The sequence below is a fragment of the Dromiciops gliroides genome, chromosome 2, assembly GCF_019393635.1.
Source record: "Dromiciops gliroides isolate mDroGli1 chromosome 2, mDroGli1.pri, whole genome shotgun sequence".
NCBI classification, from domain to species: Eukaryota; Metazoa; Chordata; class Mammalia; order Microbiotheria; family Microbiotheriidae; genus Dromiciops; species Dromiciops gliroides.
In genome coordinates, this window is record NC_057862.1 from 147,898,439 (window position 1) to 147,913,968 (window position 15,530).

Consider the following 15,530-nt stretch of genomic DNA (forward strand, 5'->3'; position numbering starts at 1 on the left):
TTGAAGTAGGGGAAAAACAATTTGCCCTCCAAGGAGGATAGTGACACCTGATTGTGCCATATATACCACAAATGCCTTGAGCTTAATATAAATGAGAATTATTAAACAGAAAAGAGGCATGTTGAGATTAATCGCTGTTACTTTTGTTGTGCTTGTGGCCACTTTATTAAAGTAACTTCCTTTTCTGAGTTTTACCTTCTTAGTCTTCTCTGAGTTGACTTTCACCACACCAGATTTCATAGCATGATTACTAATCCCATCTAGTTAGTTCAAGCCAAGAAAACCTCCTAGTAAATGCATTTCCTTTGTATGACATTTCTTCTGAGTAATTGTTTTAGTTTTTCTTATCCCTTTGAAAAAGGGTTATACTTCTTAGCACTTGGGGGATTGGTTCTGACAGGTCACACCATAGTATCTTTTTTTTTTTTTTTAGTGAGGCAATTGGGGTTAAGTGACTTGCCCAGGGTCACACAGCTAGTAAGTGTTAAGTGTCTGAGGCCGGATTTGAACTCAGGTACTCCTGAATTCAGGGCCGGTGCTTTATCCAGCTTTATCCACTGCGCCACCTAGCCGCCCCCACACCATAGTATCTTGGAGTTATTGATCACTTTGGTACTTTGGTACAAAGCCTAACCTAATTCCCAGACTTCCAGAATTGGTGGAAATACCGGTTTGGCTGTGGGTCAGCACTAGTTGCCAAAACTGCTGAATTTCTTCTGTTTTATGGAAACAGCAAAAAGAAATGTTTTCTAGCCGACTGGTGAGCAATCTTCCTCTGGAGAGGAGGAGAAAATGCCTGTTTAGCACTTAATTACCTGTTATGTTAGACAGCTATGAAACTTATGAGGCATGAAAGAAAAATAGGTCCCCCTCCCCCAGTCATCAGGCTGGAAACCAGGTGAGGGGAGTCACAGAGCAGCAAGGTGAAGTAGCAACTTTTTAGGGTGTCTTTACTTGAATTTCCCTTGTTGTTTTGTGTTGCTTAATCCCAGAACCTCCCTCACCTAAGCAGCCTGTTGCTTCCTCTAGTCTCTTGGTCTTGGACCCATCCTGGTTACAGTTCTGTATTCCTCCTTCACAGGTGCCACCCTCTTTCTCCAAACATCCTGCCTTGTTTGTTTGTTTGTTTTTGGTTTTTGTTTTATGACTCCCTCAGCAAAGAACAGCTTCTTGTATGCCTCTGACCGGTAGTGTGAAGTGTGGTGCTTCTCTTCCCAGGTGTCAAGTCTTATTTATTGCTGCTTAGGGGCCCCAGTTAGAAGAAGGACTAAGACTCTGACAAGATAACTTTCCTTTAATGCATTTCACAGTGGAGAATAATATGTTCCTTTGCCAGCGTATATGCCCCAGTCTTCTTTTTTTTTTTTTAAAGTGAGGCACACAGCTAGTAAGGGTCACACAGCTAGTAAGTATCAAGTGTCTGAGGCCAGATTTGAACTCAGGTACTCCTGACTCCAGGGCCGGTGCTCTATCCACTGCGCCACCTAGCTGCCCCATGCGCCACCTAGCTGCCCCCAGTCTTCTTTATTCCTTATATTACTTTGCATATTTTTTTCTTTTCTAAATCCCCATAGAGGTATGCAGTAGAGCCTGGTAAAGGAAATATACATGTATGTCTTACTTTCCGGGGTGGGAGGACAGTGGGAAAGTTGAGTTCTATATTTATTTTCACTTTAAGGCATAAAAGTGTAGGAAACCTGGGAGCAGCTAGGTGGCACAGTGGATAAAGCCCTGGTCTTGGATTCAGGAATACCTGAGTTCAAATCCGGCCTCAGTCACTTTACTGGCTGTGAGACCCTTGGCAAGTCACTTAACCCCCATTGCCCTGTCCCCCCCCCCCAAAAAAAAGTGTAGGGAACCTGCCATACCATTTCTCTTATTTTCTCATGCCAGAGTCTTAATTTTTTTATTGTTTGTCATTCTCTTATTTTATTAGTATGCAATGGGACTATTCTAAGCTTAACCAATATAGGTTCATATTGACTTCTTGTCAAGAGACAAATGTTTATATCTAGTCTGAAGAAGGCAGAAGATTGTAGAATGGACTCTTCTTTCATAAATAGATATTGTCTCAAAAGAGTCAGATTCTCAGTATGTGCTCTCTTGGCTTCATCTTGCCACACTGGATTTTGCTGTTCAGTTTGATTGAGTAGGTTTTAATTTAGGTAATTGGAAGGCTACAGCCACGTTTGGAAGTACCCAGAATATTAAAACTGCCATTGCATATCCAAAGGATTTAAAAGGACAGTTTTACCCTTCCCAGCAGGTAAGAGGATTCACAGATCCCATAAGCTGCTGAAGGAAATGGCCTTCCATCCAGCCGTTTCCCCTGGCAAACACTGAACATAATTTACATAGCTTCCTACTAACTCAGCCTGAACCTCTTGTCCTGCCTGGCTCTCAGCTTTGGAACAGCAGAACTGTGAAATGCTGGCAGTACTGTTCCTGGCCTTGACACTCTCCAGGCTACAGAGGAGAAAGGGCAGGATAATTGAAGAAGAGGAGCTGCAAGCTGCCGGGACTTCAGTTTCTGGTGTGTTAAGTTTAAAGATGTCAGTGAGAACTTCTGCTCATGTTTTTGCCAAATCAGCTGACAGTGGTTCTCAGAGCAGGCCTCATGCAGAGTTCAGTTTTTCTTAGTTCCTACTAGAACCTTCTTCATCCTAAGCTCTGGAAGAGTAAAGGGGCTTCATGTATATATACAAATTGCACAGTTTAACATCTGATCCATCCAGTGATATGGCTGTGCTAAATGAAAGCTGTGTTCTTATCAGAGCAAGATCTGCAGCATTCTGTGCTGAGAGCTATATGTGGGCAGAACCCACGGTAACCAAGAGCTCCTCCTACCTCCTACAGCACATTGCTTATCTATCCCATGCAGTAGAGTTACTAAAGAGATTGTAAAATACTGACTTTCACAGTTTATGCTGCTTTCAGAGAAGAAGCATGGGGTAGTGTAGGGAAGTCAGATAGAAACAGATACCTGTGGGCTACTGTTGACTTAGAGGACCACAGATTAACATTATCTACACCACATTACATTTTTATTTTATTAAACATTTGTGAATCGTATTTTAATCTGGTTTGCACCCTGGAGTTTTGTGGGCCTTGAGTTTGAACACTTCTTGTATAGTACATAAAGTGCAGAATTTGAAGCTGGCAGGGACTTGGATTCAGATCTACCCTTTAGTAGTAGCTATGTAACTATGGGTCTCTAAGTCTCAGTTTTCTTTTCTTTAAAAATGAAAAAAAAACCCCAAACCTGAAATGTCTACCTTATAAGGCTGTTGTGAGGCTCAAGTGACATAATATGAAGTAGTGCTGTATGAATGCCAGATGTTATCTATGAAATGCAGCAGAGTAACATTTCTGTGGGTACATCCTGGCAGGTGAGTAAGAGTAGATTTTTATTTCAAATGACCAAAGTTGTAGTCTATAGAAATAGAAAGTTTGATGGTGGCAACTAAGGGATTAGCTTCCCTGCTCATGGCATGTTCCCTAGATGCTTGTGAGTTTTACTGGTTGAGTTCAGTGAGAAGAATATGTGGCTAGATGGGCCATCATGAAATGTGAGGACAGCTCCAGAGAAATGTTTCCCCGACTCCAGTTGTTGCCTTGAAACATGTGATTTAGTGATCATTGTCGTTTTATTCTAGTGTCATTGACTCCCCGAGTGGAAGGAATAAAGAGCCATGGTTGTTCACACAAAGCTAGTTCTGATTGGCAATCTGTAACAAGATTCTAAAGAGTTTTCACAGTTACTTTTCAGGTCACCTTTTCAACCTCACCAAGACTTGGTTATATCCAAAGTGACAAATTTTTGCATGTTCATACCTTTCAGAATGAATCATCTTCTTTCTCTTAAGTGAGGGAAGGGCTTTGTTTACTGTTTCTGATAAAATTTCCTTAAAATATTTTCATTTTCTTAAGTCTTTCTAATGTTTTATATCAGTTGAATCCAGGAGGTACTCAGGTTTCTTAGGTGAACATAGTTAGAAACCTGTAATGTTCCTAAGGGAAGCAGGTGGTGCAATAGATTAAAAAGCTGGGCCTGGAGTCAGGAAGATCTGAGTTCAAATCAAATCCAGCCTAGCTGTATGATCCTGAGCAAGTCACTTAACCCTGTTTGTCTCCCTTTCCTCATCTATAAAATGAGCTGGAGAAGGAAATGGCAAACTAATCCAGTGTCTTTGACAAGAAAACCCAAATGGGGTCATGAAAAGTCATACACAACTGAAATGACTGACAACAACAACAAGGATTCCCACTTTTGGATTGCTTGTTTTTTTTTTCACAAGAGTCAGTTCTGTCTTCTGGGAAGATGCCAAGTGTCCTTTTGATGAAATTGTTTTGTATATTTCCTGTAATGCATGGGAATTCAAGGATGCAAGGCCTTATACTCTTTTAAGTATGGCACTACTACTTTAAAGAGAGATTAAGTACTGGCCCTGGATTCAGGTGGACCTGAATTCAAATCTAGCCTCAGACACTTGACACTTAACAACTGTGTGACCCTGGGCAAGTCACTTAACCCTCATTGCCCCACCAAAAAAAACCCAAAACAACAACCAAAAAACAAAAAATAAATAAAAATAAAAATAAGAGAGATTACGGTTTCCTTCCCATTTTTTTGTCCTGGCTATGTCCTTGGGTTTTTTTTTTCCTGCTTGCCTATCTGTGAAATGGAGAGATGCTATACTATCTGTCATCTCCTTACTTTGTAGCATTTAATAAGAATTAGTGAGGTAAAAAGTCTGTGGAGGGGGCAGCTAGATGGCACAGTGGTTAAAGCATTGGCCCTGAATTCAGGAGGACCTGAGTTCAAATCCGGCCTCAGACACTTGACACTTACTAGCTGTGTGACCCTGGGCAAGTCACATAACCCCATTGCCTACAAAAACAAAAACAAAAAGTCTGTGGAACATTTTGAATTTCTTGAAGAGAATGTTAGAACATTGTAAAGTGTCCCATCTAGTCCAACTTCCTGGATTTTTATGTTTGTATTTTTCAGTACCCAGACCTCAGACAAGAATCTGATTCTCCATTTGTCTTTATCTGCACAAATCCCCAAGAAATGATCCTGAAGTTTCCTATCAAAGGAAAACATAAAATATGTAAGTCTCTTTCCAATATCATTTCATTGCTAAACTTTTGCATTATGACTGTTAACCTGTCCTGCTCCTAGTGCTGTTTGGTGATTACTTAGTGATTTAATAGAATTATACCCATTATCTGGTTGTTTTAATATTAACTTGAGTGCCCTGTAGCTTTTCTTACTTGGTCTCTTATCCATGAGTATAGAGCATGATCTGACATGATCATCCTAAACTCCTATTCCTCTAGTGTGAAATACTCTCTTTTCCTAGAGATGTCTTAAGACATTAACATCTATCACTCTCCCGACATGTAGAAGCCCAGTTCTTCAGTCCAGAGAAGAGACCTGAATATATTTGCTTATATATTCAATTTATAAACAGCCTGGAAAATAAAGCATTAAGTAAAGAATTACAGCCATTCAATAATTTACTTTTTGTTTCTTGTTGTTTTCTCTGACTGACTTTTGAAGACTTAAGATGAGCAATTTAATTGTTTTTTCAGAGCCTGAGTGTCATCCCTTTTCCACATTTCCCACTGACAGTGTTTTTCCTCAGGCCCTTTCTTGGATCCTTTGTTTTTCCTCTTCTCCCACTCTGGGTGATCTCTTTCTCTCTTGTGATTGCAGTACTCCATACACACTATATCCTTCTGCTTTAAACCTTTCCTTTTTGATCCAACACTTCAGTATTCTCTGCTTTTGGACATTTCAATATAAGTTTCACCTATCAGCCCAAAGAAAATGTTATGAAATTTGGCTATATTTTCTCCAGCTATTGTCTCAGTTCAACTTATTAGTCAGTTTGGTTTATCACCATAGGAGGCATCTAGGTGGCTTAGTGGATAGAGTGCCAGACCTGGAATCAGGAAGACCTGAGTTAAATCTGGCTCAGATACTGTTAGCCTCATTCCATTGGAGAAGGAAATGGCAAACCAGTTCAGTATCTATGCCCAAAAAAACCCACTTGGGGTTAGGAAGAGTTGGATATGATTGAATCACTGAACCACAACAAATGGTTTATCACTAATTTATTGATCAACTGAGATGATACCTTGTAAAATTTAAAGCATTATATAAATGTCAAGTATCATTATCATTGCTATGTTACTACTTTGTCACTTGGTTAGAAAGTGATTCTGATGAATTAGAGGTTCATCCTATACCAGTTAACTTTGTTTATCATCACAGACTGTACTCCAGAACTTAGCCAGCCATTTCATGGGTGTGTTTCATTGGTCTCCAAATGAACTGTTTAGAATATGTGAATGACTTAGTTCACATAATTGTCAGGTTAAGAGACTTTCATCATTCAAAGGGCATGTATCCCAGAGATCTTTAAGAAAACATATAGTTGGGGCAGCTAGGTGGCGCAGTGGATAGAGCACCGGCCCTGGATTCAGGAGGACCTGAGTTCAAATATGGCCTCAGACACTTAACACTTACTAGCTGTGTGACCCTGGGCAAGTCACTGAAGCCCATTTGCCCTGCAAAAAAAAGAAAAGAAAAAAGAAAACAGATAGTCCCTACTCATATACCTCTCTTACATGGAACTACTACTTCAGACAGCTACCATAAGGGCTGCTTTTCTCCCTGTTGCTTAAGCTTGATATTTTCCTATACCCTTCCCTGCTTAAGACCTCATTGCTTTCTGAGACTGCCCACCCCTAATCCCTATTTCCACTTCTTACCTCATTGTACTCAATGCCAGTCCATGGTATGATCCTGTGAGTATATAGCAGCAAGACTGGCCATGGTGAGGGGAATGCCAGCTAAGGAAACTTCATTCACCAGCTTCTTCCTTGTTTCCCACTATTGCTGATCCTCTGAGGATGAAGCTGAAATTGGTCTTGTCACCAAGACTCTAATCCCTAACCATTTATGGAAATGTAGTACTGTTTCCCATCTTTGTAACAATGTTTCTTTGGAAAAATACCTTCAGAAGGCCAAAACGATATGCAGAAACACATCTCCCCTTATTAAAATTGGATCAGGGACTCCTCTTTTTCTTTTCTGTTCTGAAGTGGATGGAGATGACTTTTGCATTAGACTTTTCCGTGCATTCAGGTACATACCATTTTTCTCCTTTGTGGATTTTGGCTTTCCTTAGAGTGTCTAAGTGAAAAACGATTGGAAGGGCAGACTTGGAAGAACACTTATTTTTTTTATTCCTTGCTGTTTCAGATTATCGTTAGCAATAAAAGCACTTAGGAAATATACAAATAATTGTATGGGTGACTCAGGGACAGACAGATTAGGGAACAAGCTATCAGTCTGTTCAATTTAGGAGTGGATTGTAGGAGAAGAGAAACTCTGGTTGACTGGAAAGACTTACATGAACTGATGCGGAGTGAAGTGAGCAGAACCAAGATAACATTGTACATAGTAAAAGCAACATTGCGCAATTATCAGCTATAATAGACTTAGCTCTTCTCAGCAATGCAATGATCCAAGACAATTCCAAAAGACTCATGATGGAAAATACTCTCCACCTCAGAACTGTGGAGTTAGAACGCAGATTGAAGCATAATATTTTCACTTTTTTGGTTTCTTCTTTCTTGTGTTGTTTCCCTTTTGTTCTAATTCTTCTTCTACAACATGGCTAATATGGAAATATATTTAACATGATTGTACATATGTAATCAGATTGCTTGCTGTGTTGGGGAGGCAAGGGAGAAAAATTTGGAACTCAGAATCTCACAAAAAATGAATGTTGAAAACTATCTTACATGTAATTGAAAAAAACAACTATTAATTTTTTTCTTTTTCTTTTTTTAATTTGTAATAAAGTATTTTATTTTTCTCCTGTTACATGTAAATATAGTTCTCAACTTTTGTTTTATACAAGCTTTCCAATTTCAGATTTTTCTCCCTCCCTCCCCCCTCCCCTAGACAGCAGATAATCTGATATAGGTTTTATATATATATATATATATATATATATATATATATATATATATATATATATATATATATATATGTATGTATATATGTATATACACACACACACACACATAATAACATCAAACATATTTCTGTATTGGTCATGTTATAAGAGAAAAATTAGAGCAATGATGAAAAACCTCAAAATAGAAAAACAACAGCACCAAAGACAAAAGAAATAGTATGGTTCATTCAGCATCTATTCTCCACAGAAAAACAACCATTAATAAAAAAATAAAATAAAATCCCTGCTTTGATAGACCTGGAAGGTAAAGCAGATGAAATCATCTTTGGGGGGTCTGTGAAATAAAAACAAGTAACAGTCAGTAGGGCTGAAAATGTCCCTGGAAGTTTGCAGTGACAGATGATCTTAGGCCTCTAGCCACCCAGATCCTGATTTGTGCTCTCCTCTTTCCCTGGAGCCTTTGCCTCTGACAACTATCACTAGGGAAGACAAGTCGCTGATAACATAATGGTGATAGATAAATTTTCCCAACTTCTTAAATTAGAACTCTGAATGCATTTCTCTTTATAAATATTGTTATAGATGGTGTTTTATGTTATTAGATACATTTTGGGTTAAATAGACTTTTGTGATTTAGCATAAGAACTATCCTATGTAATACCTCTTTCCAAATTAATCTGTGTACTTTGGAGTTTGAAAGATGAAACATTGATTGATCCCATACATGCTGACTTAGGGATCCCCAGCAGGTGGGTATGGATAAATGTGGGGAAAAGTAGAGGAAATTGTGACATTGAAAAATGTATGTGATAAATACATTAGAAGGGGAAATATTAGTGTTTACATTTTCTCAAGGAACCTTTATAGACACAGAGCACCAGTAGTCTTTTGACACAGTTTGGGCAACCCCTCTTTATAGCATTGTTTCTCTAGTAAAATGCTTTGAGTTATAAAATTAAGTTACTGACATAGTAGTTTATAAGTTGGAAGCACTTTGTACTGCTTTGCATTGATAATAAAGACATCTGTCCCATTTGCTGCCCTGCCATTTACTTTGAGCTACCGTGATTAAGGTTATGTTTAATACTGAAATACTATATCATATTTAAAGTATCCAGAAAGTGTAGCTGAGCTGGTGCAGCATAAATATCTGAAGCTTCAAGGAGTCAGGGTTTCTGGTATTAGAAAAATCTCCAAGTTCATGCTCTACTGGTAGTAAAGTCATCTTCACATACAAAGGAGAGCACATGATGGTTTTACCTTTAAATAAGGAACCTCATTCATATATATGCTCTTCACTCTCCCACAACTTACCCAGTTCTCAAATTCTTCCAAGAACTTCTCTTTCAAGAACTTTGATTGCTCCAGTCTATTCTCATTAGCTCTAAATTTCATGACCCCAGTAGCAGACCTAATGATTATATTGACAACTTCCAAATTTTCCCTCTTTGGTGCTTTGTTCTATTGTGATTAAAGTAGCCATAACTCATGGCGTTTATAAACTGCATGAAATTTACTGAATCAAATATCTGGAACTTTATAATGCCTTTTGTGTGAAGTGCTTAAAGGCAGTTAAGCTTTAGGGAAAATCCTTCTACTAAAAAGGAATTTCATAAACTTCTAAGATGTGGAATCTTAAATATAAAGCAGTTAAATGATGTGACCGAGTTCTTATGGTTAATTAGAGGTAAAATTGAAACCATGTCTTAGGTGCAAAATTTCCAGGCTTTAACAGATCATGAGCATTCCAGTTTTTTGGTGGTTTTTGTCCTAAGAGCAGAATATTGGAGGTCAAGATCTTTGCATTGAATTCCAAATTTTGGCTGGGTCACACTACCTCATTTTGGTTTTTTACCATCTATAAATTGAGGGAAATTTTATTTTTGACAGACCCTCATATGGAAAACAAAGTCCTCAATAACTATGATGTTAATTTTTCCATTTTTACTTGCCTATATAACTAGTTAAAAAAAAAAAGTACAAGTTTTGTATCTGGTATCATATCTTCCCCCTCCACACTAAGTTTCTAGTTCTGCTTTGTTTTTGGCCTGGATATCTTGAGGTATATTATTAATTCCTTGGTCCCTAGTTCTGGCCTAGAAAAGATGAAGGAAAAAATAGGTGATGTGAGAGGCATCATCTTAAAATAGGGAAGTTTCTTATGCTTAAGAATTTAGTATCTCTGGGGCAGCTAGGTGGCGCAGTGGATAAAGCACCGGCCCTGGATTCAGGAGGCCGTGAGTTCAAATCCAGCTGCAGACACTTGACACCAGCTGTGTGGTCCTGGGCGAGTCACTTAGCCCTCATTGCCCCACCAAAAAAACAAACAAACAAAAAGAATTTAATATCTCATAAGTCACATTGACATTTATTACCTTACAACAATCATGTTAAGTATGTGGAACCAATATTATCCTTATTTAACAGGTGATGAAACTGGAGGTGTATAAAAATTAAATGAGTTCACACAACTAATTGGCAGAAGTAGAACCACTGCTCTGATTTTAATCCAGTTCCTTTTCCAGGACCTAACACACACTGCAGTGTTGTTTGGTAATGAACACATACCTCTTACAGTGTGTGCCTATGGGATGCTATTGGAAAGAGGTTCTTTTGACTTTCTCTTTAAGCAGATACTACTGAGCCTTTTTTTTTTCTTCCTGTTTCTTAAGTTAAGACTTAACATTTAACTGGATGTGACTATATAGGAGAAAGTAAGCTAAACACATTTTCAGGGCAGAAAGACAGGAACCTCGTCAAGATGTTTGTCACAAGGTAAGACTCTCTAATGCCGAGTTAGAACCTGTGGTTTTTCCTAGGAGTCGTTGCCCATGAAGGTTGCTTGTTGGGGGGACAGTTTAGAGGTTAGCTACATCAGTGACACGTTTATCCTTAGGGTTACCTGGGACAGGAAAGTGGTTTGTTTTCTGAATTTTTAACTTAGAAGAGTCCCACAGCCTGTGAACTCTGCCCTTCTTAGCCAGTGATAGGGGCCCTTTGTCAGTAGAGCATTCATGCGGTTTCTGCTCAACTGTTTGAGGTCACTCCCCCTATTGAGCTCAGAGGCTGCTCTGGGGCTGAGAAGAACTGCTCCTCTCACTGTGGGGGATATTCATGCATCAGGCCTAGCCAGTTAGCAGGTCCTGCCATGGGTATCCCACTGTGTGAAGGGCCATTCCTTTATTACATATGTGTGTTGTGTTCACATCAGACACCCTGAAAAAGTGATAGGTTCTTTTTTAGTAGCTGTGAAATGAGAGACTTCATTTCTTATCTCTTTTGGCAAATACCCACTGGATTTTGTGTGTGTGTGTGTGGGAGGGGGGGGGTATGTCTCCTACACAATGCTTATAGTGCCTTCATTTCTATATAATGGAATTCTGGAGTTTGGAAGTAACTGTTTGACTCCTGAAGCAAGATAATTGAATGTGACAGGAACAGGGTAACTAAGAGACCTGTGGGTCTACAATGGATTTGAATTGCAAATATAGTTTAAAAATAATGAGATTTCTTTATTCTCTTTTACAGGGAAACTGGATTCCAAGATCCATCAAGGAGCAAAGAAAGGGTTAATGAAGCAGAAAGCCACTGTCTGACTGAGAAAAGGAACCCATACTTTGCTAGTGGAGAATCCAGAGTTGTGTACTTCCTTTGAAGTGAAGGCAGTAAAAATCCCCAGGCTGGACTTAAGCATGGACTCCCTCAGAATATAAAGTCTTAACAAACTATCTTAAGTTCTTCGGAGGGTGTGGAGAGAGGGTTGGAAGGAAGATGTTTTCTAAACACAGTGGGCTACATCTTGAGTACTATTTATAAAAATCATTTTAAAATTCCAGGTCTTCGACAGGTTTTTTTTTTTAAGAAAAGGACTGCAAGGCCACAAGTGTGAAACCTTTCCCTTAGCTTTGAGTTGTGTTCCATTTGGGAGATTTTGTTTCTCAGGAAAACAGTTATTTTCAAGGTCTCCTTAAGGAAGATTCTTTTATTCCCTGAATCAATCTAGAAGTATTTGTTAAGCATCTGCTATGTGCCAGGCACTGCGTTAAGGCCCTGAGTTTACAGAAGTAACCTAAAAGGGTAGACTGGTGAATCTCAAATTGTTCAAAGGATATTCTGGCTAGAACAGGCTTGGAATAGGACAAAAGGATTTCTCAAAACAAGTCATTACCACCAATTCTGTCTCCTTTTTTCTAAACTGATCAATCCAAAGTGTCAGCTGGTCATTGGCCTGAATTGACTCTGATGCTTCTGGGTGTGTGTGCCATGCACTCTCTCTCACACACACACACACACACACACACACACACACACACACACACTCAAACATACCATCTCCCTCTCCCTCTCTGTCCTCCCCCCCACCCTTCTTTTTTCTCCCTCCCACCCTGCCAAGCCCTATGGAGCTGATTGCTATTGCAAGACGGCTATAGCTATAGAACTGACAACCCAACAACCTTCCTTATTCCATTTCCGCTAAAGAAAGATGCATCCAAATGCCCCCAAACACTGAAACTAAAGCCTCAGATCACACTCTGGCTGCTAGGTAGCTCAGTGGATAGAGCAGAGCCAGGAAACAGGAAGACTCCAGTTCAGATTTGGCCTCAGATACTTCTTAGCTTTGTGACTTGGGGAAAGTCACTTAACTTCTATTTCTTTCAACTCTCTCATCAGTAAAATGAGGATAATATCAGCATTCACCTTGTAGGTTGTGATGTATTTGTAAAAAAAAACTGGCACTTAGGAGATGATATGTAAATGCTTATTCCCTTTCCCTCTGGAAAGTTATGTGCTTTGAAAAGGCAGGGGGTACAACTGAAATATGATTATTACTAGTTGGTCTGGCCTCACTTAGGGAAACATTTTGTTTCTGAAGCAGTTCTAGGGAGCTGTTAGAATCTCAGTTCCTGGCTTCTTGAGGAAACTCACAGCCTTAAAATATGCATGTTCTGCTTTTTATAAAGCTATGGCATCACTGGGGAAGTTGGACTCCCTCCAGCAGTTGTGTGCTTGACTTTAAAAAAAAAAAGGGAAAAAGTACTCAGTGTTATGAATAAGATTAATTTCCCCTTTCTTTAATCCTTCATATTCAGCGTTTATTTGCATTGAAATGCCTACACTCATTATGCATTGATGTTCACTCAACTGTGAACCCTGCTTGCTGCATAGCTCTAGGCACCAGTTCTACATGGCCTGAGTGTTACTGATTCCCAGGCAAAACCTACCACATATTAGCTCATGATGGGAACATGGAATAGTCCTTGCTCTCTTATTGTTTAACCTGCATGGGAAAAGTGGGAAGGATAGCACTTCTTAAAAATTTACTTATTGGACTCATGCAGCCAGCAGTGCTATTAGTAAATGAAACTAGGCTGAGTTCACTAGGTAGTTAACAAGTCTATCAGACAGTGGCATTATGTGCTGGATTTTGTCTAGTTCTTTACTCATATAAAACAAATGTGCACAGATGGCAAGGTTTTGCTACCTTTTTATTTGAGTACAGGAAGGACTGGATTGATATCTCCACCTAGACAGAATGCCCATGCAGGCCTCAAGAAAAGTAATCAGAAACTGCAAAGTCTGGTTTATACAGCCGTCCTTCCACATGTTAGATAGGGCAGTTAGAGGGAGAATGATATGGAAAGCCAGCCTTTAGATACAATAATAGAGTATTATTCCATTTGGGGTTGTGGGTGGGGGTAGGTTGGAAGGAGAAGGAGTAAATTTGTTGGACAGATGACTATCAGCTCCTGCATGAATAAAAGAACATGATTTAAAACTTGGTGTAGATTCTTTGCAGGCCTGTGTGCTAGACTCAACCTATGTCTGTTCTTTCATTGCTTTATAACATTTCACACTGACCTTGTACCTCAGGGACAATTTGGACTGGGGAAAGTTTGACATTTCAGACCTGGTTTTCATTGCAGCCAAAGTGATTGCGCCCCCTTTTGGCCATAACTTGACCAGTTTTAATAATCTTTTAGCACCTGGAGGGGCAATCTAGTTTTCTTTTTTTTTAATTTTTAAATTTAATTTCATTTTGTTTACTTCTTCCCCTCCTTCCAGTTCCTAAGCCACAACTGTTTGCATATTCCCAAGTTGGTTATGCATAATAATGGAAGGTCCCTAGAAAGTTCAGCTTTGAGTTAGTTGTTTTGAAGGGGGAAGGAAGTTTGCTTTTAAGAAAACCAATTTGAAGAGATGGATGTAGATTTCTCCCGCAATCTTTTAACTCAGAAGCAGCTGGAAACTTCAAGAAGTCAATAGAAGAGCAGGTGTAAGAATTTGAGTCCCAAGGTTACTTTTTTTAGGTCATTCCAAATGAGTTAGACAAAAAAATCCCTTTACCTTTAACCTCCTCTTTTATTAATGCCTGTTTATGCAGATTATGTTTAAGACCTTAAAATGCCCTTGATGGAGCCCCTCACTCCAAAATATAGAAAGTAGTTTTGTCCATCTGGAGAATGGCCAACAAAAAGAAAGCATCTATTATACTGGAGATCTGTAAACTTCAGCATCTTAGAACTAGGAGAGAAAAGAGAGCCCAAAGAATGTTTATATTCCCTGGGATTCCAATGGCAAGTGCATGTTGGCTGCTCTCAGCCTCTGAAAGTGCTGGTGGATTGGGGGGGGGGGGGAAGAGACTGGATATGAGTAAAATTGACAGGTTTCAGAAGTTAAGCACTTGGGAGAGCTTTTTAGCCGAGACAGCACAGTGGTAGGGCCATCCACCTTCACAAAGGATGTTGTGTGGGTATATGTACATTTATGTGTTTGCATGCCCTATTACTCAAAGGACAAAACTTGAATGCGTATGAAATCCAGTCACTTTCCCAATCCAGGTAGAAAGCAAAGACATAGTCGGTTGGCCAGATTTTGAGGAAAATGAGGGAAAGGATGGGGGAAGAAAGGGTGTGTCAGCCTAACAAGAAAGGGTGGAGCCAGTTTGAAGGATGTGGCCAAAGAAAAGAGGACAAATCTAGGGGGGATTGGATGGGACTCGGCAGGAAATGCCCCTGGAAAATGGAAAGAAATAGACTGGTTTATTAAGCAAATAGAACTCTTTAAATAAGAGCCAAGGGTTACAATGAGAAGAAAGGGAATGGGGCAAAGAAAGGAACAAAAGGTGTCTGATGGATGTGGGGGAGGGGAATAAAGGAGTTAGAGGGTGCAGCAAATTAAAAACAACAAATGCTTTGAGTATTATAGGACACCTAAGCACTTTAAAATCCAGGGTAGCTAGTTTTACCTTATAGCCACTCACTTCTTTAGGCTGGAAATTTTCCCTATAGGGATCACCATTTTCTTTTCCTCATTTAAGCTTATGTCTTTTTAACTTTGTCCTCTAGAGGATGAGCCTCCATTTAATTTTTTGAATTATTGAATAACATTTTTCTAGTAGGGCTATATTGCTTAGTAACTATTTTAACACAGCACACCTAATCTCATGCCTAACATCCTTGATAAAACCTTTATTATAAGCCCAATATTATTCTCAGCCCCAGAGATCAGTTTAGCTTTCTGCAAAGGGTG

General features: G+C 39.3%; 1 protein-coding gene across 4 annotated transcripts in view; it reads left to right on the plus strand.

The window, feature by feature from the left end:
• TRIP4 (thyroid hormone receptor interactor 4) overlaps window positions 1-13,776 on the plus strand; it is a 52,040-nt gene extending 38,264 nt beyond the window's left edge. For 3 of the 4 annotated variants that reach the window (XM_043984212.1, XM_043984208.1, XM_043984211.1), the window contains 2 exons: window positions 5,012-5,114; window positions 11,529-13,776. In XM_043984212.1, coding sequence (XP_043840147.1) covers window positions 5,012-5,114; window positions 11,529-11,596 — 171 coding nt within the window. In that variant the 3' untranslated portion in view covers window positions 11,597-13,776. The remainder of the gene's footprint in view (window positions 1-5,011; window positions 5,115-11,528) is intronic. The other variant, XM_043984209.1, reaches the window with a different exon arrangement.
• The last annotated feature ends 1,754 nt before the right edge of the window (window positions 13,777-15,530 follow it).